This window comes from Drosophila nasuta, chromosome 2R, assembly GCF_023558535.2.
Source record: "Drosophila nasuta strain 15112-1781.00 chromosome 2R, ASM2355853v1, whole genome shotgun sequence".
Lineage (NCBI taxonomy): Eukaryota > Metazoa > Arthropoda > Insecta > Diptera > Drosophilidae > Drosophila > Drosophila nasuta.
The window spans coordinates 12,968,865-12,993,096 of record NC_083456.1 but is presented as its reverse complement, the minus strand read 5'-3'; the positions used below and the strand labels follow the sequence as shown (position 1 = coordinate 12,993,096).

The window sequence follows — 24,232 nt, the reverse complement described above, 5'->3', positions numbered from 1 at the left end:
CAATGAAGTCGATGAAAACGATGACGACGACGATGATGACATCGACGTCAAAGTCGACGATGGATTAGTTATATAGGGCCATTTACAATTAAAAATAAATAAATCGAACAATAGTTTTGACATAAGCAAATCGATAAACGAAGCATAAAGTGTTATTTACTTTTATAAAATAGCAAAAAAAACGAGTACGGCAGTTCAATCCTCATCAGTGCAGATCTATCCTCTTGGTCATGAATGTCGAAGTGAGAAGCAACCCAAGACTAGTTCCAACAAAAAAAAAAAAAAGAATTCTAAAGATCAATCGAGATAAAACGAAGCGAAACGAAATGAAAATAAAATTGCAAGAGAAAGAGAAACTTCTGCGTTATTTAAAAACTTAAAGATAAAAATAATAATTACTATCCTAGCGATTATTATACTTAAAAACTAAAAAAAAAAAAACTAAAGGAAAAGAAAAACATAAATATTCAGGCATTTCAATGATGATAAGATTAGCATCACTAAGACCCTCGTTCTATGCAATGAATACTTGAAGACACATACATGCATGCATACACATACACACATACGAGTGTGTGTGCGTGTGTACGTGTGTATGTGAAGCGCGTTGTATTGCATTGCTTTGCATGGCATCGCAATCCATTGGATCATATTGTATGGTATTGTATTGTATTGTATTGCATTTTAATATGTTGTATTGTATTTACTGTTGGATTGTATTTTAATATATAGAAAGAGTTAATTTCCAATAAAGAGTTTTTAAATGCAATTTCCTCCACATTCGACTTTTCATTTAAAGGAAAACCAAATAAGTAAGTATTGATTTGCAGATCAACAAAGCAAACTTAAAGCAAGCAGAATTGCTTAAGAATTGCCCGCATTTGGCTTTCATTCAATTTTAATTCAAATAGTTTTCCATCGACTATTCAATGGGAGCACCGCAAGGCAACTAGCAACTATTTGGATTCAGTTGTAAAGGAAAAACTCGAAAGCCAATAGAAAATGCTTAAGAATTGCCCAAAGCAAGCAGCCAAGCATAAACCATGCATTGACATTGGATTATATTGTATTTGTATTTTATTCGAGTTTGTAGTTTAGTGCATCGCAAAGAGTTAATTTTCAATAAAAAGTTCTTAAGCATATTTCCCTAGACTTTTCCTTTGTTCTACTATTGAATGCAAGCCGCAAGTACAAGAGTGAGAGTAAACAAGCAACGAAAAATACAAAAAGAAAAATTCAAAACAACTGGCTGCAAAATGCTTAAGATGAAGGAATAATAAATATGTATGCGAAGGACTCGATTCTCGATTCTTGTGCTTTTATTGGTATTTTGTATTTGGTATTTGGTAAAACTCTTCGTTGGCATTTCATGCTGCTGTCATTATGCCGAGGCCGCATTGTTTAGAGATCACATTCCAAAGTGTTTGGAATTTAAGGACTTGCCTGATGCTGATGCTGACGCTGACGATGTCGAAGTCGCTTTCGCTGGCTATGTGGATGATGCTGTTGTTTTCATCTTTTGCTGCTGCTGCTGCGCTTTGAGGTGGGCGAAGTGAAGAATTTAATTCGAAGCGAATATATATTGGAGGGGTTGGCGGGTTGATGCCAAAGGGGGAGGGAGAACGAGCACGTACTACAAATCAATACGGAAAGTGCGCATCTTCCTGGCATATTTTGTTTAATTAAAAAAGTTTAGCGCTGTTCTTCTGAACAATTGATTCCGAAATTGACATCGTTGACATTTTAATGCGTTTATTTCCGCTTGTCACTTAATGTGCGTTTTATTTACTTGCCATTAACATACATATTGACTGACTTAAGCCCTAACACGATTTGACCTTAAATGCGTTGCCATTTGTCACGAATCGAGCTAAATAACAGCGCATCATGTTCATTTCTTTTCTTTCCACATGGGGAGTAGATCTCGCTTGTTCTTGTGGCTTATGAATAATGCAGCGAATGCTTTTAATTATACAAACGTAGCTCTGGCTGTTTGTATCTGAGATACCATAAATGTCCAGCCGACATTGTACACAGAAGTGGCAACACTTTGCCTTCAGCCAAGTGTAAAGAGTCGTGTTTATTAGCCAAAAACAAACCCCAAGATGTGTATGTGCGTTTGTATCTGTTTGTGTATGTGTGTGTTTGTGGCTCTGACTAAAGTTCCACTTTAATGTAATAGGAATTACCCGAGCAAGCTGAGGAAAACCCTAATGAAATGCATTGTCAAATGAAATGGTAAAATTGACGACGTCCACTCTTTCCTGAAGTGGCGAACCGCATTAAATCAGCAAACTAACCGCCACTAAATAAACAGACCCGCACACCCCCAAAAGTACACACACTCACACACACACACACACACACACACACACACACACACACACACACACACACACACACAGACACAAGTCAGACATGCAGGAGAGAGTACAAGATGATGCCGACGTGTTTGCCAGCAGCCCAGGATCTAAAGTTAAAAGCACTTGTAACAAATTGAAATCATTCATCTTACTTTTCGCATTCATTTGCACACTCGCCTGAACATTCGCACACACTCACACTTGAATACATTGCTCTTGCTCCCCTCCCACATCCCCCCGATTGCAATTGGCCTCACTGAACACTAATGTGGGCATTTCTAATTCACCCGGTCAGCCAATAGCATTAAGTAGTTGGGATTTCAGACTTTGGGCAACACAACACAGAGGTATTGCCCGTTGCTTGTACACAGATATTTATGGGGAAAGTACAAGCATCTCGATGTGCCCGGTAGTCAACAGATTAAAGCAAATGATTATTGCAGGTTTTGCACTTATTGGCAGCTAGACTCTCGTGTATTACTCATACGCACGTATGTACACGCTATATACTTGTATTATCTTATGCATACGGATGTGTATTTCAAGACTACAACTTTCAGTTATCTCGAGTTCCGCATTTGAATTGCAATTGACATTTTAAAATATATGCCTTAAAACAAGCTTTTTTTTATTAATATTTTAATGCTTATTTAAATGCATAGCTTCCCAGTGAACTGCTTATTTGCTTAGTTAAAATGCAAAAAGCAAGTGTGTTTCATAACGAAATGAGGCATTTAATGACAAACGAGCTGGTTAATAAAAAGAATCAAGAATTTTCAAAAATTAATGAGTAGCGCCATCTATCGCTCGTTGCGTAAACTGATGTTTAAATTTAAAGCGTCTGAATTTTAAAGCTTTCAAATGATCAAGTATTAAAGTGCTCTGAAGAAATGTAATGTAGGGTAACTTGTAGTCAAACAACCTATTTACATTGTGAAATTTGTATAGTTTTATATTACTAGAAATTGATAAGAGCTTGGCATGCATGATTTGTTTACATTATCGCACTTAAAGTGGGGAATTTGCCACCCCAAAATATTCATTCACACACAAGCACGCATATAAGTGATGCTTCACTCTAATTAAATGACCACTTATAAACAATTAATTAACATATCATATTTCATGCACAAGCTTGAATTCAATTCAATTGTATACTACTTAAACTGTGTATTATATTACATCGAGTATATAAAATAGAGAGATGGCAAAAAGAAGCAAAAAAAAAAAAAAGATATGAACTTCAGTTTTCGCTCAATCGACTTGTCGACTGCAGCAGCAGCGGCAAGCACTTTCAAGTGGATGGCTATTAAAACGGGCCAAGACCTGTCAGGTTCAAGTAGAAGAGAAATCATTGCTCCATTCAAGCAGAAATTGCATTGATGAGGCAACAGCAAAGGCAATGGCGAAGACGAAGACGAAGGCAAAAGCGAAGGCGAAGGCAAAACCAAAGACTCAACAGAGCACAAGTAAATATGAAGAAGACACTCAGATCAACACGAGAGTAGAGAGACACAGAGAGAGAGAGAACCTCCATTCAGTTTTGAGTCTTATGCTATTTCTTGTTTACAATATAAAATTAATCACTTGCCGCCGGAGAGCAACAGTATTTTTTCGCACGATTGCCTGATAAGCCCGGTCGGTCAGTCACTGTCTCCGAGCTGCGCTTCGATTCTGAGTTTCGAGTCTCAATTTCAATCTCAATCTCGTTCACGTTCTCGTACAGAGCGTAAATTGAAACTGATATTTTGACGCCGCTCTCAGTCTGATTTGAACTGGCAAACGACAGGCGCACGACAAGCTCGCATCATTTATATAGATAAAGAATTAATAATATTATAAAAAAAAAAAACATTAAGAAAGAAAAATAACTGCTTGCGTTTTTATTAGCATTGTTTAAAGCGGAATGAAGCTCCTGCTCGGGTTGTTATTGCTGCAAAGCACATTTCACAGCTATGCACAAGGTAAGTTCCAAAGAATGGGAAGGGAGGAAGATCAGGTCGGGATGTCTCTGGGTCTGGTTTGTTTTGTGGTAGCAGAATCAGAATCTGAGAAACAGAAATTGAGTCACAAAGCTGCTTGAAAACAAAGCAACACAGCAAACAACGCAACTGGTTATCACCATTGAACTCGACCCGCTGGAATCTTGACGACTCAAACATATCCGAGGGGGGTTTTTTGTTTTTTTATTTTTGTTGCTTGTTTTATTTGTATTTTGTATAAATATGTTAATATGACGTCGCCTTGTAATTAATTACCTCCCGATTTTAACTTGTTTCAGAAATCTTTGGATATTGCACAACACCTTCGGAACAAAGCGGAACCTGCATTTATCTACAAAGTTGCAACTATCTTTATGAGCTCGTTCAAAAGCGCTCGGTTTCGGCCAGCGATCGTACATTCCTGGCAAACAGTCAATGTGGCTATCGCAACAATCAGGTTATCGTGAGTGTGCCTGTGACAATATATTAAATTCTTAACTATTGATGACGACCTTGAACTTGCAGATTTGCTGTGCCAACAGTCGCCGCTTAAGCGATGCGCCAGTTTGGGGAAATCAAGGCCTACCTCAACCACAGCCCCAACCAACGGTTCCCGCGAAACTCTCTGGATTGCTACCCCAAGTGCCCAATTGCGGTGATAACTTTGGCAATCGCATTGTGGGCGGTGTGAATACGGGCAAAAAGGAGTTTCCCTGGCTGGCTCTAATCGAGTACACAAAACGTAAGCTTCAAATACTCGAACTCTCTTTCAAACTGACTGCAATACAAATAACAATTCTATTTTCAAAGCGGGTAATGTTATCGGTCATCATTGTGGAGGCTCGCTGATCAACAATCGATATGTGCTTACTGCAGCGCATTGTGTATCTGCCGTGCCCGCGAATTGGCGTCTCACTGGTGTGCGTTTGGGTGAATGGGATACAACCATGGATCCCGATTGCACCAAGGAGCGCAGCGGACGCAGCGACTGCAATGATCCTTATGTGGATGTGCCCGTTAGTGAAGCAATACCACATCCACAGTACCCTGGCAATGCTCGTGATCAAATGAATGATATTGCATTGTTGCGCCTGCAAAATCAAGTCGCCTTAACCGACTTCATCTCCCCAGTTTGTTTGCCCACGCGGCCAGAGCAACGCAATACCATTTTCCTTGGTAGAAAAATGGTTGTCGCTGGCTGGGGAAGAACCGAAACGAATGCCACATCCAATATTAAACTAAAGGCTGAAATCGAACCTGTGACCTCAGAGGCCTGCAACAATCGATATTCATCTCAACGACGCTCCATTTCCTCCAGCCAAATTTGCGCTGGTGGCGTGGAAGGTGTCGATTCATGTCGCGGTGACTCGGGCGGTCCCTTAGGTAAAACATAAATTCCATTCTTAAGACAAATGAATTGACATCTTATTTTAATTTCAGTTATGGAAGAAATTACTGATGGATATGGCAACTATTTTCTTACCGGCGTGGTGTCGTATGGTCCCACTCCTTGCGGCTTAGCTGGCTGGCCTGGCGTTTACACACTTGTATCCGCATACATTGAATGGATTGACAGCACAATTAGGCCATAAGCATACACACATATTGTCATAAATATGAATAAATGATTATTAAACACTGTAGTCTAAACTTTACTCACTCAAACTTTCGTTACGACTTCTTTGGCGCCAAAACAATAATCGATACATAACTTGACTTGATACGGAAATCGATATTTGTTGAAGCAGCCTTGCGTTAACAGCTGATAGACTTTTGTTAACCACTGTTAGCTGATTGTACGTTCCGCAACACTGGCGCACGTTTTATAATAATAAATACTCTTTTTTAGTTGCCGGGCCCAAGAACTTTGACTTAAAATGCTGAAAAATATTTGTGTAACACAGTTCAATCTTCTTAAAAGTGTCACCAGCCTGCAGCAACAAGTGCGAGTAAGTATTCATATCATCGTTGCAGTTATAAATTGAGCTAAAACAGCATGTTTTCTTCCACATTCAGACCACGTTCGTGTTGAAGCGCAAGTATGATCCTCTATTACACAAGACCAATCAAAAACCGCGTCGCATGCGCGCTAAGCACTTCATTTATGAACTGGTTGAAGACACGCTCGTCAAGAAAAGTCCCAACATGGAGGTGGTGCTAAAGACCTTCGTCGAAGGCGTTGGCGACAAAGGAGACGTTGTTTCCATGAAACCCAATTTCGTGTACAACAAACTTTTGCTGCCCGGATTAGCTACCTACAAAACACCCGAGAACATTGCCAAATATGCCAAGACAGAGGCGGAAAAGTCTGCGGTGAAGCATAGTTCGCCCTACGCCCAGCGTACCGTCAATATGCTAGAGTCCATTGTACTGGCGGTGATCATGAACAAGGACGAACCTTGGGTAATTGAGCCATGGCATATTAAAGCATCGTTGCGCAAGGCAGGCTTCCATTGCCGCGAGGAATGCATCACGTTGCCCAAGGAGCGCATCGAGGGACCCGATCTACGCAAAGAGAACAAGGAATTCAACTGCACCATCACGATCAATAAGTTGGAGCAGGCGAATCTAAAATGTCGCATTCACCATTGGAGCACTGATCCCAGCGAACGATTGCCCTATGTTCTGGAGCACTGGAAACTGCCATCCGAGCCTTTATTGGATGTGGGTTTACCCGAGCGAAGTGAAACTCCCGAAAAGCAAGCTTAATTTGCACATCTTTAAATACTGTTGTAATCTTATAAATCTGTTTTTATTTTAAATCAACGTTTCATTTAACACGCTAAGTGTATTACAAATATATGTTATAAATCAAAAAAAGAGTTGTGATGATGCCACCAGAAAATATTTCATTATGCTTAGGCTACTATAATATTTAAGTGTCTATTTATGGGGGTAAAAAAGTAAATCGCACAAATTTTTAATGAACAGCCTTCAGCTCCACGTCAAAGACCAGAGTCGAGTTTGGTGGAATGGTGGGCGGATGACCACGAGCACCATATGCCATATGGGCGGGGCAAGTAATGCGACGCTTGCCGCCAACCTTCATGCCAGCAACACCAACATCCCAGCCCTTGATAACTTCGCCACCGCCGAGGGCAAACTTAAATCCGTTGCCCTTTTGCATGCTGTCGAACGTCTTGTTGTTGGACTTAAGGCGACCAATGTAGTAAACCGAGACGCGTTTGCCTTGCTTGGCCTCAGGACCATTGCCGGCATTCAAATCCTGCACCTTAACGCCGCCAGCAATTGTGCGCTCTCCACCAGATTGCTGCTGCTGTTGCTGCTTGCCCTCTTTGCCCTTGGGCTGCTCCTTCTTGTCTTCGCCAGCAGCTTTCTTATCTTTTTTTGACTTCTGTTGCTGCTGCTGTTGTTGCTGTTGCTGCTTCTTGTCGGCTTTGGCGACACCGTTTTGCGCCTTGGCGGGTTTTTTTGCACTCTCTGCAATCTTGGCTTTCTTGGCCTTGGGTGTATCCTCTTCATCGGATTCCTCATCCTCCTCCTCCTCTTCTTCATCATCATCATCGCTTTCCTCTTCTTCGCCAGATTCATTATCTTCGAGGAATGATGAGTATTCAGCAGCTAGTTTGCTGTCATCCGCGTCCTCCTCATCGTCGCTTCCTTCTTCAGAGTCAGACTCATTCTCTGCACCTTCGCCTTTCTCCAGGCCTTCGGCAAGGGCTGCATACTCATCATCCTCGAAATCTTCATCGTCAGATTCCTCAGCATCATGTAGGTAACCAATCAATGAAACGCTAGCATTGCCTAGAAAATTTCACATTTCATTAAAAAAAATGCATTACAAATTTATGTATGTTTTTAGTTTACCAGTTGTTTGGAACATGATCTTGTCGCCTTTGCAGAAATTCAAGTCCAATGCGATCTGTGGGATGTTCTTGGATAAAGTCGCCACAATAAACTTATTTTTATCGGCCGTAATATAAAGTTTGGCCAAATCGCCTTCTTCCAAGGCGGCGCCAGAAATGTGGAAAGATTTCACAATGGTTTGTGTGTATTTGCGGTTAGGCTTCATACTTAATCCTGTTTAAAAAACAAGAGATCATTAAAATTCATATTAAGATCGAAAGTGGAAAGTGGGAGACAAAAATTAGAGGGGAGAAATCCACGCTGATGCTTTAGCTGCAAGCACGTGGTGCAAACTTAGTTCATAAAGGAAACTACGTATCGCGCGTTAATTCCGTAGTTAAACGTGAGTAGGAACAATTAAAATCGTTAAAAGACTCGTGAAACTTACCCCAAAACATCGACATGTTGAAGTTTTTGATTTATTTGTAGCGGAATTTAAAGAAAAAACGTGCACTACAGAAATGCGCTACGACAGAAGACCGACGCCGGCTACTCGCAGTGCTGGAAAAGATGTAATGACAGTCCGGCGCCAACGTTATTGGAATTGCCATTCACCGATAGGTCAGCGTTCAAACGGTTGAGTGCAACCCTGCATGGCCGTTTAGCTAACGTATTTATGTATTTCCAAAATTCAGCTTATTTCGGAAATTTTACAGATTTGTTAGTATTTAAAAAATAATTAAATATTCATTGAATTTTTTTGGTAAATAATAAACATTAAGCATAACCTACATATAACTGTCGCATATAGAGCGGTTACTCGTGTTGATTCAAAAATATGGTATTTTTACGCATTATTAGCGAAATTCATTAAGATATAATTTACTTTAAATAATAATTAAGCCTCCATTCACAAATACACATATTAAAAACGTGAAAGTAATTTAAATCGACATCGCTTAATGAAATTTTTTAAACAGACAAATTTAGTACATTTTGCAATGCAGCATGGGAAAAATTTGAAATTCAAGTTGCGGTCACACGTTGATTACAAGTTTCTCTCTGATAACAAGAATGCTTTTTTTTTGCATAAGACAAATTTAAGTAGATTGGCAAGTAAGTAAAATGCAATATTTATTGCAATAACATAAGTTGTAGCGGAATTACTTTACAGACAATGCTGCCAACTTCGCGACAAGCGCTGGCCGCCAGCAACAGGCCAAGACTGCAATTCTCATGCTTAACATGGGAGGACCTCAGCATACAGATCAAGTGCACGATTATCTGTTGCGTATTATGACTGATCGAGATATGATTCAACTGCCAGTGCAGAGCCGACTGGGCCCATGGATTGCCCAGCGGCGTACACCAGAAGTGCAAAAGAAATACAAGGAAATCGGAGGCGGTTCGCCAATACTCAAGTGGACAGAGTTGCAGGGTCAATTGATGTGCGAGCAGCTAGATAAAGTGTCGCCGGCAACAGCGCCCCATAAACACTACGTCGGATTCCGTTATGTTAATCCGCTGACAGAGGACACGCTGGCCAAGATTGAGAAGTTAGACAAGTACTGCTTAATGCCGAAGCATATTAATATAAAGATTCCCCTTTAATTTAGTGATAAACCGGAACGCGTGGTGCTCTTCTCTCAGTACCCACAATACAGCTGCGCCACATCTGGCTCAAGCTTCAACTCTATCTTCTCCCACTACCGCGATAAGTAAGTGACAACCTTCCTGATTTTAATCAATAGAGAACTTATCATGTTTATTGCTGTATTGCAGTTCGCTGCCCACCAATATCAAGTGGAGCATTATCGATCGGTGGGGCACACATCCGCTGCTTATCAAGACATTCGCTCAGCGCATACGCGAAGAACTGGCCAAGTTTGTGGAAACCAAGCGCAATGATGTCGTCATACTCTTTACCGCACACTCGTTGCCTCTCAAGGCGGTGAATCGAGGTGACGCTTATCCCTCTGAGATTGGCGCCAGTGTTCACATGGTCATGCAAGAGCTGGGCCAGAGTAATCCCTATAGCTTGGCCTGGCAGTCGAAAGTGGGTCCTTTGCCGTGGCTGGCACCGGCTACCGATGATGCAATTAAAGTAATTACAAAGCTGAAAACATTAAGATAATTCAACTCAATACATGAACTCCAATTCTTAGGGCTACGTGAAGCAAGGTCGCAAGAATTTTATTCTAGTACCTATTGCCTTTGTGAATGAGCATATTGAGACGCTGCACGAACTGGATATTGAGTACTGCGATGAACTAGCCAAGGATGTCGGTGTGGAGGAGATTCGCCGAGCTGCCGCACCTAATGATCATCCTTTGTTTATAGAGGCGCTAAGCAGCATTGTGGCGGATCATTTAAAGTCCACTCAACCTGTGAATCCAAAGTTCTTAATGCGGTGTCCAATGTGCACCAATCCACGCTGCCGCGAGAGCAAGAAATGGTATCAACAGCTCTGCTCGCATTGAGAGAAAGACATGAAATTTACATATTTATGATGCACCTACTGTTCTGTAATTTTAAAGTGATGCAGCTTCAAGCTATCGTTAATCACACTCATCCAAAATCTATCATTTAGTTTTTAATACTTGGGCTATGGCAAATTCTATTGGGCAGTAATAATAACAAAACTCTGAAAATAAAAACAAATGCTGCACAAACAATAACAAACTGTTTTAGCTTCTCTCTCTCTCCCTCTCAGACGCTCACGAATGCTAATCATAATCACAAATGGCATATCATGCTGATTCGTCATCATTAGACTGGCTGCTACGTCACTCATACAAAGCATTTGAATGTTGAATGGAAATACACGTTTACTCACACTCTCCCGCTCTCTCGGTGTGGGGGCTTGTGACGTCACTCGGGAGTACAGTGTTATTGACATGCGCAATATAACAACCTTTTTATTGTGTTAGCACCGGTTAGTGGCAATCAGCTGTTTTATATCACCACTGTCAGTTTAAGTATTAGTATTCATTTTTTTGTATATTTATGGTGGGCCCATAAACATTTCAATTGTAATGGCCAACGGAGTTCTTAAAGGTTACACGCGCTCTGCCACAGCAGCAACTTGTGAAATTTCTAATTTGGTAACATTCACCAAATGTTCAATTGCATAACAAAATTGTGGCACAGTTTATAAAATACATTTCCAAAGCATTTCTTTTGTACGCAATAAATAAAGTTGGGACTTCGATTACATTTAAATAAATCAATCGTTGCTGGATTCTCAGAAATCACAACAACAAAAAACATTCTTCGTTGGAAAATAAATGCGGTTCATTGCCATTCACACTCTCTCGCTCTCGTTCTCCGTTTGAAACGTTCTCCAATCAGACGTTTTCTTATTGCCCGCCAATTAAGCCACGCTCGAAATTGCCAAGCAATTAATGCCCAGTATTTGTGTAAGCGCATCCCACTGTAAAGAGTGCTCTGCTCTCCCATATAACACACAATCTAATCTACGCATCGGCATATTGATCATAAATTAATAAGGTAAATCCAGTTATAATAACCGTGCGTAATTGCAACACCCGGCATGTCGTCTGGGACCAAAAATAATGGCCACTCTGGAGCAGTTTACGCCGTGCTCTCGACGCCGAACGACGCCGGATTTGGAACGCGCCAGTTCGACAGGTGAGTGTTGTCGCGTTGTTTTTTTTACTTCATTGTCAACACCACAAAGTGACAATAATTGTGCTTAAAAGCGGAGATAAAAAGTGTGTCAGAGTGATTCCTACAGTCAGCATCACATTTATCTCAAAACAATGATTGCCAGAGATCAGAGACAAAAGCGGAACAATGTGGACTTTGACACATGCTTTTTAGAAGAAGACAATTTCTTATCTAAGCTGCATATTTCAAAACCATATTAAAGTTAGATCATAAACGCACAAGATTATATAGATATATATGTATATCAAGCAAATTGTGTACAATTTAATATCATTTCCACTTATATTAGGCAACGAGGCAACAATAAATTCCTATGAACACTTTGTATAAGGGTATAAAACTTCTCTTCCAATTGGAATTGACACAAAACGAAGCTTTTATCTAAGCGTAGTAAGCGTAATAAACGTTGAAGATATTAACGATATACATATATATAGCCTACCATTTATAATCCCATTTTTACACATCAATTTGGCGTTACCACTTATATAAAGCAACAAGGCAACACACAATTCTTATGTAAACAAATTTCCCTTCCACGCTATCCATAGGTACATTTCTGACCCAAGTCTGGTACATTTTTTGAAGTACGGTACATTGAACCTTATCACAAGCGAATGTGAATTAACATAATAAAATTAGAGTAATAGAGCAAAAAAAAACAAAAACTTAATATTAAACTTTTTTGCAGTAATAAAAGCTTCATTTTAAAAGGAATTTGTGCCTTAAACAGCATCCATATAAGTTTAATTAAGATATTAGGTTTGGGAATTGTAGAAGATAGAGGGTATCCCAGATTCGAGTACACCAAAATTAAGTTTTTTTTTGGTAATTTATTTCACGAAAATCAAAACCAGTTTTTACGCATCTGAAGCTTGAAGACCCCAAATTGTATACCTGTTAAATGTACATACAAAATACATACAAATGATGTACATTATATGTATATGAATATAGTTAGTTTCAGATTCGTCATGGTCTGAAGCGACAGTAAACAATGTCTGTAGTCGAATGGATGTTTATTAGCCAGCGTGACGTCGAGCTCATAAACTAATTCAATTCAGAAATTATCTCGTTTTGAAAATACGTGTGGAAAGTCGGGTGAGAATTGCTCCACTTCAGTTTATAGCTGCAGACGCCCACGTTACTATCTTGATTAGAAGTGATTTGTTTCTAATTGAAGCGTCTTCCTTTCTCAATTATCAATTTTACTGTTATCTAACACTTGACGCTAATATTATAGCACTTAAGCAAACTCTCGCTTTTCAGCAACAAATGTAATGTAAATACATATATACAAATAAATATATACAAATACTTTTGTATATTTCTGGTCTGACTTGTCAACGACAGCACAATATTTGATTTCGAAATTACTGATAATATTTCAGCATAGGTCAGCTATCGTATTTCACACAGCAGTGTCATGGATTATAATATACAGTGCACTTCAAAAGTATGTGCTTATAAATAGCGAAAATCTTTTAATACAAAATTTCACCGCAAACCCCAAAACTTTTCCATTATCTACCAAGCGAACAAAGAGTGTGGAGCTTGTATAAAGCTCATAAATAAACCATTATCAAAGTTTATTTACATTTACAGCCTTTATTTAAAAATGAATCCGTATTTATTTGAAGTGCTTTTTCGAAATTGTATTTATTAAAACGCCTGATAGCATTATCAAAAAAAGCTTTTTGGTGTGTAATTAAAGGTAAACAAAGCTGTTTACTCGACAATTAATAAGGAAACCAGAGAAAGCCAAAAGATAGCCATTAACAATTATGTTGACTTAGCAATACCCGGTACTTAAAAGTTACAAACAGAAGATATTAAAGTAATATAATTTAAAACAGTTAAAAGTATAGTTTATTTCTATGGAATAGGAGCATATGAAAAATTTAGCTGATTTCAAACTGATTCTTGACAATCAAAAAAAGTTTTATTCAAAGTTATAATCTTATAAATATTGAGATTAAATTGAATCGTTTTAAACATGATAGAAATACTTGTTTCATATTCTGTGCTTGATCAGTTGGACATTATACCCTACTCCACATATTTACTGGATATATGTAGAAACAGTTGATTAGATTTACAGCGGAAATTGTTCAGACTACACTGAACTACAATTTCAGAGTAATGTGCATTGTGCAACCGCAGAACTGCAGACAACATTTGTGGCCTGGCCTCATTCATTGTGAGGCAAGGGAAAGCATCAGACTGCTCTACGTAAATCCAGAATAAACCTTATCTAATCACCATTTTCGTCTCTCCACAGATGCGCCAACGACGAGCCGAGCGAGCTGAGTGCATTCTTCAGGAGAGGCTCACGTCACATCATTGCCAACAACAAGATGGAGATTAAAGCCGCAGGCAATGCGTTCAAGAACCGCAATTGGATCGTCGATTTGCTGGCCATATTCTTTGGCATCGGCACTTGGTTGGGCGTCAATGGCAGTTTTATTCAGCTGCCGTTGCTGGTGAACGAGGCGCCCGAAGGCTGGAGTCTGCCGTCGTATCTCAGCGTCATGGTGCAATTGGGAAATCTCGGACCACTGCTTTACACTGCCTTTCAAAAGTACTCACCCTGGAAGCTCAACGATGGCTGGACCATCCACGCAGTGCTCGCTATTGGCACGCTCACCTGCATCTTCACTGCCTTCTTCTACAACAAAACAGCCACGATCATGGGCAACGAACACAGCGTCGCGCTCTTTATCCTGACCATCTTCACGGCGGTCAATGCATGCACAAGTTCGGTGCTCTTCATGCCCTACATGGGTCGCTTTAAGGAGCAGTACATGGTCACCTATTTCATTGGCGAGGGCTTGAGTGGCCTGCTGCCCAGTGTGACGGCTCTCATCCAAGGCATTGGCAACACGGGCAGCTGTGTGCTGGTGAATGTGACCGAAACAGGAGAGGAAATTTACGAGCAGGAAACGCAGCCGCCGCTCTTCGACACCAAGGTGTTCTTCCTTATCTTATTTGGTCTGATGGTGCTCAGCTATATTGGCTACACGCTGCTCCATGCGCTGCCCTTGTCGAAGCGAGAATACGCTCAGGTGACTGTGAGCAAGGGCAATAAGTACGAGTATGGACAGGATGATAATCAGCCCACCAAAGTGGAGAAACTAAGTAGGGGGCAATACATTGGCATGCTGCTGTTGATGGGCGCGATCTCGTTGTTCAGCAATGGCATGTTTGGCAGCATTCAATCCTACTCGAGTGCTCCATATGGCACAAGGGCGTATCATCTGTCGGCCACGCTGAGTGTGATTGCCAATCCGGTGGCCTGTTTCTTGGCCATGTTCCTGCATTTCACATCACTGCGCGTGATCTATGTGCTCTCCACGCTCGCTGCAATCCTCACCGGCTATGTGTTTACCACCGCTGTGCTGAGTCCCTATCCGCCACTCTATGATCAAACAATTGGCATGGTCTTGGTCGTAAGTTTGCTCTCAATTTGCTGTGTCACTCGCTGCTCTATTAATGGTACAACTTTCTTTTATTGCAGGTGACAGCTTGGACTCTGGTGCTGGGCATTGTTAGCTACACGAAGCTGGGCATCACCACGGTTATGCGTGCTCAGGGCGGACAATCCTTGGTCTGGGTGGGCGCCATTACGCAGCTGGGTTCAGCCATTGGCGCCGTCTCCATATTCTTTGCAATTAACTACACACGATACTTTGTGGCCGCAGATACGTCTTGTTGACACACACACGTGATTTTTATCATCATCTTTTACCTCGTAGACCATTTTATTAGTTGATATTGTAGTTTAGTTCATAGCGTTAAAAAGTTGCAAGAATTTATATCAAATATATATTTGTACTTAAACAAGTTCAATTTTGAGCTTGCATTATCAAAACTGAAATTTGTTATATATTAAGATTGCAACGACTTATCCACTTCACTGTCAACATCTCCCTCGTAGCCGGAGTTCGTGTGGGATCGGCTGGGTATAATATCTGTGTTGCTCTTACTGCTGAAGCACATTGCGAAGTTTTGAAGTGGATTCTTGCCCTGCTCAGAGGCTTGATTGAATGCCCGTATCTTCTCCCGCAAACTGCAATTGGCACTCGGACTAGCACCTAAAATTTGACTTCCCTGTGGCGATGCTTCATTCGTTTTCCAGCCATTTGCTGTCAATTGATTCATCAGCGTTTGCACTTTGTTCAATGATTCATTGGCCAGTTTGCAACACATTAAACTGTCTTGCAGCAAATGACTCTCGTCCAGACGTCGATAATCCGCAATAATTCCCTGAAGATTTCTCACTTCGTTGCAGCTTAAAGCTTGACCAGAGTCGCCAGAGTGCATGTTTTCGAATTCCATGATTAAGCGCTTGATCTTCGTGATCTGCAGATCTGAGCCCGCTTGGCTCAATGTCAGCATTGTGGACACCTCTCCTAGTTCCTTGATCAAGCTTACCGATGAGTTAATTATTTGGGAATGCTGTTTTACGGTCAGCTTGAGACGATCCTGTAGATTCTCTAAATAGCTGCAAATGTTGGTCTGCGGATTCTCCCCATCATTTGTTTCCAATATAACTGCTGAGATTTATTATACATATGTATTTAGTCGATTCATATTTCCAGTTGAATTAAGTGTATTTCATACCACGAAGTTTCTCTTCACTTTTGTCGGCATTGTCCATTGAACACAGGAAATAAGGTTTTTAACTACCGAAATTTAATATTCTGATTTAACTACTGCTCTGTTTAACAAATTATTTGCTTCAAATCATAGCTAGCCCAGATTGAGCTACATTTTAAATATTGTACTTTATAGAAAATATAAATTTAGTTTCTCAATCGTAAAGAGAGCCACTTTCTAAGAAGAGGAGTTTCAATTTGAGGTAATTTGTATTTTATAGAAAATAAATAAATCATACATATTTTTTATTACCTATATTTGATGAATGCCATTAAAATATAAATTCTAATGTCTGAAAGATTCAAAGATCTACAAATTTGAATTTGAAAACTTATTTTATATTAAAATTTAATTCCTTACACTTTTATTATTGTCTGATTAAGCATCTTTCTGTGCATAATTAAAAAAATATTAAATTATTTATTAGTATTGTAACAAATACTACAGAGCAATGGTATTGCTATAGAATCTTAAGGCTCTTAAAAAGGATTTATGTAAAATAGACTTTTATTTTATTTGTTAACACTAAATTTATTAAACACGTTTGTCACGCCGCTTTTATTTGTTCACTGTATAATAAAAAGTAATATTATTGTTGTAAAAGCATTCAAAACATTTCATATTCAAATAAAAACGTCCAATTGGAACGTTCGGCCATCGACACGAAAGCATTTGACTTCGTGTTGGAGAGCCGAGCACGCTGTCATCTCTAATGTCAATTCGGCACCGTCGAACAGCTGTTTTTACGCTTCTCGCGTATACTTTCTGTTTTCATTTTGATTAAAGCATATTCCGATGATTAAACCAGTCGAGAGTCGCAGTCGCCGTCGCAGTCGTCGTGAGAAAATCATAGCGGGAGTTGTTGCGTGGAAAAGTCGCATTTTAATGAAAAATTGCAGCGTAAAATGAGCAAATCGCTGTCACACTCTATGCAAATAAACAAAGTATTCAATTACAATTAAACGGTAAGAGAGTGAAGAGTGTCAATTGAGAGAATTAACAGTGGAATACAAGAACAACAAATACAAAAGAAAAAAATCTAACGCCAACGCAAGAAAGCGACAACTACAACAACCAGACGAAGACGAAGGCGTCAGCGTTAGCAGCGACGTCAGCGTCAAAATGTATACAATGGCGTTGCAATGGCAGCAGCAGAAACACCAGCAGCGCCTCCTCTGAACCCGAACTGAACTGTTGCTAGCAGAACAGAGGGCAGCGGCAGCGCAGCCCAGCGTTAGGGTTGCCTGCGAGTGCGAAGGAGACAATTAACCAACTAACAAGCATTTGCCATAAAACAGACGAGATCAAAGCATCAATCATGAGTTATATGAGAAGCAGCTGCGGCTCCAGCCTCAATCTGGATCATGCGCTGGCCGCACGCGAACTGGATCACACGGAGCGCAGCAATCTGGAGGCGAGCATCTTCAGGCAGCGTCTACATGCGGCCGAGAATCTCTATCAGCGTAATCTAGCCGGCCACTATGGTTGTGTAAATGCGCTGGAGTTTAGCCATGGTGGCGAATACTTGGCATCTGGTGAGTCTCCTCCAACCTGTTGCTGTTTGCCACTCAATTAATCTTCATCCCTTTTCAGGTGGCGATGACAAGCGTGTGCTGCTTTGGCATGTGGATCAGACGCTGGCGAGTGTGGGGCAGGAGCAGCCCAATGTCATGTACGGGGAACATGCCAGCAACATCTTTTGCCTGGGTTTCGATAGCCACAACAAGTATATCTTCTCTGGCGGCAATGATGATCTGGTCATACAGCATGATCTGGGCACGTAAGTAAAGTAGCTGCTCCATCTAAGTGTTTCCAACTTATTCAAAATTTATCTTATTTTAGTGGCAAGAACTTGAATTACTTTTCACACGACGGTCCAGTTTATGGCCTCAGCGTGGACAGGACGAGCACGAATTTGTTCAGCGTCGCCACTGAGCATGGCGAGATTCTCGTCTATGATCTGCGTGCGGGCAAAACGGATCCTTTGGCCATTGCCAAGTTTCGTACGCCATTCAATGCTGTTGAATTTCATCCACTCAATGGCAACTTTTTGGCCACCGCCAATGCCAAACGTGGTGCTCAGCTCTGGGATCTGCGTCATCACACACAGTGAGTGGCCTTTGTCAGCTGATGTAATCGCTTTTATAAACATATATATTGTTCTTTTGCAGAGCTCTTTGTCAATACAATTACATAACCGAATCTCCCAGCTGCATGAGCGTGCGCTTCAATTGCAATGGGAGCTTATTGCTCACCCTGCATCGTCGCTTGCCACCCATTTTGTATAGTCCCAGCTCATCGGAACCGTTGTGCTCCTTTTATCATGATGAATACTTTAATTCCTGCACCATGAAGAGCTGCACCTTTGCTGGGCCGCAGGATGAGCTCGTCGTCTCTGGTTCGGACAACTTTAACATGTTCATCTGGCGTCTGGATGGCGTTGATTGTAAATGTTATTTTCTGAATTTGTCATTGCTTTATTAATTGAATTACTTTAACTTTTAGTGGAGAAGAAGAATCAGTGGATAGATACGCTGCCTGTGATTTTGACTGGACATCGTTCCATTGTCAATCAAGTGCGCTACAATCGTCAACGCTGTCTACTCGCTTCCTCTGGTGTGGAGAAGATTATCAAGGTGGGAAAGAAAATCTAGATATTTATATGAGTTTGCTTAGGGATGCCAATCGAAGCTGCATATAACATACAGCAAAAAATCTGTTTGCTGTCATCTAGAATTTCTAATCAGACGTTTATCTGTCCGACCGTTTAAGCTGATAGAACTCAAAGACTTAAGCAGATGGCGGAATGAAATTTGGGAACAGTAGTCTTGTAGGTTCTACACAATTAAAGCTGAATTTTGAATTTTCTTTCTACGCATCTTAAATCAAATAATAGAATTTGTAGACGCGGTTAGAAAGCTACATACTTGAAACTTTGAAATATATGATGCTCTTAGAACTTTCCATTAAGATAAAAGTGTAAGTAGTTTAGTTTACAGCTGTAAATGAAAATTTTTCTAGGTGGCTTTAATGTTTATATTAACTAACCTTAACGAATTTGTAATCAGCGTGTCTATCTCTCCATTGCTATGAATTCTTAGATCTCAGAGCTTATAAGAGTTGGCTCAACTTAATTAGGGGACAATATTCTTCTCTGCAGAAACCCCTTGTTTCAACATGCCCCAAATAGAATAACATGAATTGTGAAAAAGCTAGAACTGTGGTACACATGATAATAAGGATATCCTAAATAGTTTGTAATACATATATGAAAGCAGCTGTATCGCTTTATACAAGTCAGGCCTCTCGACTAAAAATGTTTAACCTAATCTTCATTCCTTCTCTGCAGTTCTGGAGCCCCTTTGCCCAACATGGCTGGGAGGGTTCGTTGATGGAGCCTTCCGATACGCCTTATTGCACGCGTACACTGCATCGCAATGCGTCGGATCATGTGTCTCAGGATTTCAGCACACGCAATATGGAAGAGGATCAGGTGATGCTTGCCTTCTTCGACACGTTGGTACAACGGGAGCTGGAAGCGTGGAACTGTATGAGCAGCACAGGCAATGCCACTGGACATCAGACAATCAGCAGCGACAGCAGCTCGGCCAGCTCCACGGAGCACAGCGAGAGCAGCACACAATCGGAGGAGGAGCAGAGCGAAGTTGACACCCCCAATGTTAGTGAACTGAGCTGGCTAACGCATCCGAATCGCATCTTCTATCTGATAGCTAAAAAGCGCCGTGCGCTGTTGGAGCTGGCAGTAAAGGGTACCGGAGGACAACATCGCAATGTGGAGCAGCTGCTAGCTCGACTGATGGGTGAACAGCGACAAGTGGCCACACAGGCGCGTATCAGCGAGTGGCTGGAGGAGACGCATCGTCTATTTGGCGATGACGATTTACCCACCACATCCGCTGAGGCGGCGGCAAGGGAACGCAGTCGTCGGGAGTCCATCTCACAGCCCGCCAGTCGCAGTCCAAGGAAGCCGCCCGAGCTACGCAAGGGTAAGTAAAAAAAAGTGCTGCAAATTCTTTATTTAAGCCAGAGCTCTAGGAGCCAAACAACTGCAGCGAGCGCACAACCAATGGCCAAGGCATAGAAGGCCAATTGCACATCCTTTAGCGTGAAGACCTTCCATCTGCTCGCATTTAGTTCGGCCAGGTATTCGGGGTATTGAAAGATATTCATCTTGGCGCGCTCCTTCATCTCGTCAATCCAAAAATCCAAAAGACCGCCGGCCAAGATCTGCTGGAGTATGGCATTGATGCCTTCCAAGTAGGCTGACGGCTTAGGCAGCACATAGCCAATGTGATAGGTCTTTGGGCACTCGGGTATCTTGTGCACCTTGTGCGTCTGAATGTAGCGTCTGTCGCTTAACTCCAGACTCGCTGAGCGCGTCACGCCAGCGAATTTGCCCAGCCTGGAGACCATATTGATAAGGCGATCCTCCCCCTCGCCCACCAACATCATCTTCGCATCAAGCCGACGATAAACCTCCGAGTCGTGGCCATAGAACAAATCATCCTTGAACGCCGGATGCTTGATATAGATAGGCAATTGCGATGCATCGAGTTCAGCCAATGTATTAGGATCACGATAGTATAACGGACGTATGTAGGCGGTGGCCAAGCTGGACTCCAGTAGAGCTCCGAAGATAACGCTGACTAGGCAGATGGAAACTAGAAAAATTCGCTCCGAGTTGTAGGGCGGATATTGCACAATATTGACGCGCACCCAAACCACCCAAGTATCGATAAAGATGCGCCAAGCAGTGCTCAGATAATGCACATCTTTTCTACTGTCCAGTTGCTGTTCCTGGATACGCTCAATGTGCAGGCTAAGATTCAGAGCACGCAAACACATCCAGATAAAAGCACAGATTATGCCGACAAGCAAAAAGCAGAGCCAGACATCCGGACGAACAGCAAAGAGAGGTACAATCGATTGGGGAATTCGCTGAGCCTTTTGCACATAGAGGCAAAGATCATCCATGTAGACAGCGGCGGAGAACTGAATGCGTGTAGTCAGGTAGTCTTTGATGAAGAAGCCCGCAAAGATGACGTCCAGTTCGTGACGATGGGCGCGTCCCACGCCGCCGCTATAATTCCCATCAGGCATCAGACCGCTATAGAGAAAGAAAGGAAATATAAGAAATGAGTAAATAATGTTATAGTCTATCTAAACGAAGATAGATCTTAGAAATTATTTTACCTGGCATCACCTATTTTCAGGACAATCTGTTTAGAAACCCAAAGTTGATTTAACATTCTATAATTTAGAGCTTTACCAAACTACGAAAAACCATTACTAAACTTGTTCAATACAAGACGAAAGTCCAGAAGTGGTTATCTATTGTGGAAGAGTTGCTGTTTTCATACTTTAAACCATTTGGGAACCACACACCATATTGAGGAATAATTAATTAATTAATTAAGTTTGTAAAGTAACAGTTTCTTTAAAAGTTTCGGCATGACCCTGAAGACAATTGTAAAAAGAATTTTGGAGGATCATATTCAAATGCGTCTCCAACAATCAATATAGTCAAGAGTGAAAAGATACTATCTCTATACTCAAAATTAGAATATTTTCCCGATATGTATTGGTACTTTTATACCAGAAATAATTAAAACAAAAAACTTAAGGAAAGTTTTGATATGAAACCAGCTAAACTCAACAACTACTCACCCGAAGAACTCGTCGTCCGGCCATACGTAGTTCAGGGTTAGATTGAGTTTCTTGGCCACAATCTCGCCTACATTGGCATCGGGACCAGTTACTCTTAGGACCTGCTGTTTCTCACCATCGCCATAGAGAGCCGAATAGACAGAGTCAAAGATGTAAGCACGCAAAGCATAGCCATGAAGATTGGCGTAAATGCGTCGATAGCTAAACGCATCCTGCACCAGGACAATGCTATCTTGAAAAGGGTTATAAAGTAGCAGTTGCTCTGCCTGCTGTCGAATGTAGTAGATGCGATTGTGTCCTTGTTGATACCAAACTGTCTGCATGAACTGCTGCAAACGTTGTTGCTCCTCTTCTATAGTGTGTAGTAAAGCAATTATATAGAAGTTGCCAGTATCTGAGAACTGATAAAGCTGCTCTTCTAGTTCCTGCACAGTGTCATAGATCAAGAAATGATGCAGCAACTTGGAGACGAACACAGACTGTGTCACTGACATATCATTGGAGACAACTATAGGAATATTCGTTTGTTGCAGCAGACACTTGACCAGCAAGTTATCGCTTTCCCTTAGATTGTTCAAGTGTAGCTGAAGCGTATCGTTGAGATGCTCGAGTATTGGTGCCACAAGTCTAGCGTAGCTATCGATAGTAGTCGCATTGTCCTGCTGTCCAGCATTGGGTCTGATTGCGACCACGAGAAACAACACAATTAACTGTAGCTTTAGGTGTGCCCCCGACGCCATTGTAAGTGCAACTGAAGCCGCCGCAGGGATTGACCAGTATTAGCCTGTATCTCAGGTGGGCAAACAATAGAGCAGTGTCCAGTTGACATCTGGGGCTGGCTAACATTTGTTTGCCGACTGTCAGCAACAGTCGAGCTAACAATAGTCAAGGCGGACACAGACACACACACACACATACAGAGGTTCCACCCTTCTCACGGTGACACCCACAATTATTGGCAAGTGTCGGGGTTTTGTTTACCTAAGCAGCAGAGTCAAGCTTCCGATTCAAAAGGCAAATTGAGTCGAACGCCCACCACGCCCTCAACTATTTGTCACTTACTATTTATTTTGTTTCTCTCTCCCTAATTCTTGACAGTGGAATCGCTGCAGACCTCTTTCGAGCAGCTGGATCGCAAGCGAAAGCTGATGCGTTTACGGTTTGCGGCCATCAAACGAAGATGCACGGTGCGACGTCCAAGAGTTGAGGTACAGGAGAATGATACTGCTGATGCCTACGATGCGGACTGGCCTGAGGAGGAGGATGATAATGTGGCGCCTTTGGCGGCGCACGAAGCTAACGATGTCAACAACGACGATGATGACAGCAACAGCAATCCTGATGACAGCACGTCCAACACATCAATGGAGGCACAATTGTCGCAGGCGCCAAGCACCTCGAATTCACTGCATTTTCTGCTGGACGCCACCGAGGCCAACAATAATAGCCAAATGGCCGAAAATAACAATAATAAAATCAACAATCAAATCCCGACCACTGGGACCTGTCACTCAGAGACAACCACATCCACTACGTCCTCCTCGAGTCAGGCAAACATTTAAATTCAATTCGGAGCAACATGTTTGTGCTCGATAACATTTGCGTTTGAGTTCTGTGAAACTGCTCTTCCGTTTTCTAATTTTATTGTTGAAATATTCTTCAATCTTTTTCACTACACACTACACGCTTTCTTTTTTTTTTTGCATAATTTGTTGATCTCTGAAAATGTTGAAATTCGGGTAAACTAAACAATAAAATCATAACATTCTGAGTATATAAATTTCATGTATTCATTAGATCTAAGAGCTGATTAATCATCACAAAGAAAAACAATTGCAAATGGAATTTGGATGTTTAAATGTGATTGAAATGAATTATACGATGTGTGTATGTCTATCTATTAACATATTTAATATAAGTATACAAACGTATGCAACTCTAGCGCAGAAAACCACAAAGAAAACAGTAACAAGTAATGGCAAAAGAAAATATTTATATGTTGCCGTTTAAGCTGTCAACAAACTGATTAAGCTAAGAGTGTGA

The 24,232-nt window shown here is 41.2% G+C and overlaps 8 protein-coding genes across 10 annotated transcripts; 5 read left to right on the top strand and 3 right to left on the bottom strand.

Annotated features, from left to right (window-relative positions):
- Nucleotides 1–4,130: 4,130 nt before the first annotated feature.
- LOC132785031 (melanization protease 1) lies at nt 4,131–5,988 on the top strand. The gene is made up of 5 exons (XM_060790991.1): nt 4,131–4,327; nt 4,645–4,808; nt 4,871–5,087; nt 5,156–5,728; nt 5,786–5,988. The coding sequence occupies exons 1-5, from the start codon at nt 4,270–4,272 to the stop codon at nt 5,935–5,937; spliced, it is 1,164 nt and encodes a 387-aa protein (XP_060646974.1). The 5' UTR covers nt 4,131–4,269; the 3' UTR covers nt 5,938–5,988.
- Nucleotides 5,989–6,143: 155 nt separating this feature from the next.
- LOC132785033 (large ribosomal subunit protein bL9m) lies at nt 6,144–7,233 on the top strand. The gene is made up of 2 exons (XM_060790993.1): nt 6,144–6,294; nt 6,362–7,233. Exons 1-2 carry the CDS (start codon nt 6,223–6,225, stop codon nt 7,052–7,054), a joined length of 765 nt encoding a protein of 254 aa, XP_060646976.1. The 5' UTR covers nt 6,144–6,222; the 3' UTR covers nt 7,055–7,233.
- Nucleotides 7,215–8,756, bottom strand: LOC132785032 (39 kDa FK506-binding nuclear protein). Its single transcript, XM_060790992.1, has 3 exons — nt 8,601–8,756; nt 8,174–8,386; nt 7,215–8,110 (listed from the first exon to the last, which is right to left on the bottom strand). Exons 1-3 carry the CDS (start codon nt 8,614–8,616, stop codon nt 7,266–7,268), a joined length of 1,074 nt encoding a protein of 357 aa, XP_060646975.1. The 5' UTR covers nt 8,617–8,756; the 3' UTR covers nt 7,215–7,265.
- A 394-nt stretch (nt 8,757–9,150) lies between these two features.
- Nucleotides 9,151–10,828, top strand: LOC132787528 (ferrochelatase, mitochondrial). Its single transcript, XM_060794630.1, has 5 exons — nt 9,151–9,268; nt 9,327–9,708; nt 9,769–9,870; nt 9,935–10,256; nt 10,318–10,828. Exons 1-5 carry the CDS (start codon nt 9,154–9,156, stop codon nt 10,630–10,632), a joined length of 1,236 nt encoding a protein of 411 aa, XP_060650613.1. The 5' UTR covers nt 9,151–9,153; the 3' UTR covers nt 10,633–10,828.
- A 305-nt stretch (nt 10,829–11,133) lies between these two features.
- LOC132787526 (solute carrier family 52, riboflavin transporter, member 3-A) lies at nt 11,134–15,577 on the top strand. Its single transcript, XM_060794629.1, has 3 exons — nt 11,134–11,803; nt 14,124–15,291; nt 15,360–15,577. The coding sequence occupies exons 1-3, from the start codon at nt 11,706–11,708 to the stop codon at nt 15,555–15,557; spliced, it is 1,464 nt and encodes a 487-aa protein (XP_060650612.1). The 5' UTR covers nt 11,134–11,705; the 3' UTR covers nt 15,558–15,577.
- A 76-nt stretch (nt 15,578–15,653) lies between these two features.
- On the bottom strand, nt 15,654–16,600 carry LOC132787530 (uncharacterized). Of its 2 annotated transcripts, none has more exons than XM_060794632.1 (2): nt 16,466–16,600; nt 15,654–16,398 (listed from the first exon to the last, which is right to left on the bottom strand). In XM_060794632.1, exons 1-2 carry the CDS (start codon nt 16,500–16,502, stop codon nt 15,731–15,733), a joined length of 705 nt encoding a protein of 234 aa, XP_060650615.1. In that variant the 5' UTR covers nt 16,503–16,600; the 3' UTR covers nt 15,654–15,730. The 2 variants fall into 2 exon arrangements, with proteins under 2 accessions (XP_060650615.1, XP_060650616.1); XM_060794633.1 differs by having other exon boundaries at nt 15,654–16,395.
- Nucleotides 16,601–17,289: 689 nt separating this feature from the next.
- Nucleotides 17,290–24,225, top strand: LOC132787523 (DDB1- and CUL4-associated factor 5). Its single transcript, XM_060794623.1, has 7 exons — nt 17,290–18,036; nt 18,095–18,281; nt 18,344–18,610; nt 18,673–18,947; nt 19,007–19,137; nt 19,851–20,508; nt 23,288–24,225. Exons 1-7 carry the CDS (start codon nt 17,820–17,822, stop codon nt 23,749–23,751), a joined length of 2,199 nt encoding a protein of 732 aa, XP_060650606.1. The 5' UTR covers nt 17,290–17,819; the 3' UTR covers nt 23,752–24,225.
- Nucleotides 20,503–23,293, bottom strand: LOC132787525 (uncharacterized). 2 transcript variants are annotated; one of them, XM_060794627.1, is made up of 2 exons: nt 22,190–23,293; nt 20,503–21,629 (listed from the first exon to the last, which is right to left on the bottom strand). In XM_060794627.1, exons 1-2 carry the CDS (start codon nt 22,927–22,929, stop codon nt 20,537–20,539), a joined length of 1,833 nt encoding a protein of 610 aa, XP_060650610.1. In that variant the 5' UTR covers nt 22,930–23,293; the 3' UTR covers nt 20,503–20,536. The 2 variants fall into 2 exon arrangements, with proteins under 2 accessions (XP_060650610.1, XP_060650611.1); XM_060794628.1 differs by lacking the exon at nt 22,190–23,293 and adding an exon at nt 21,716–21,883.
- Nucleotides 24,226–24,232: the final 7 nt, after the last annotated feature.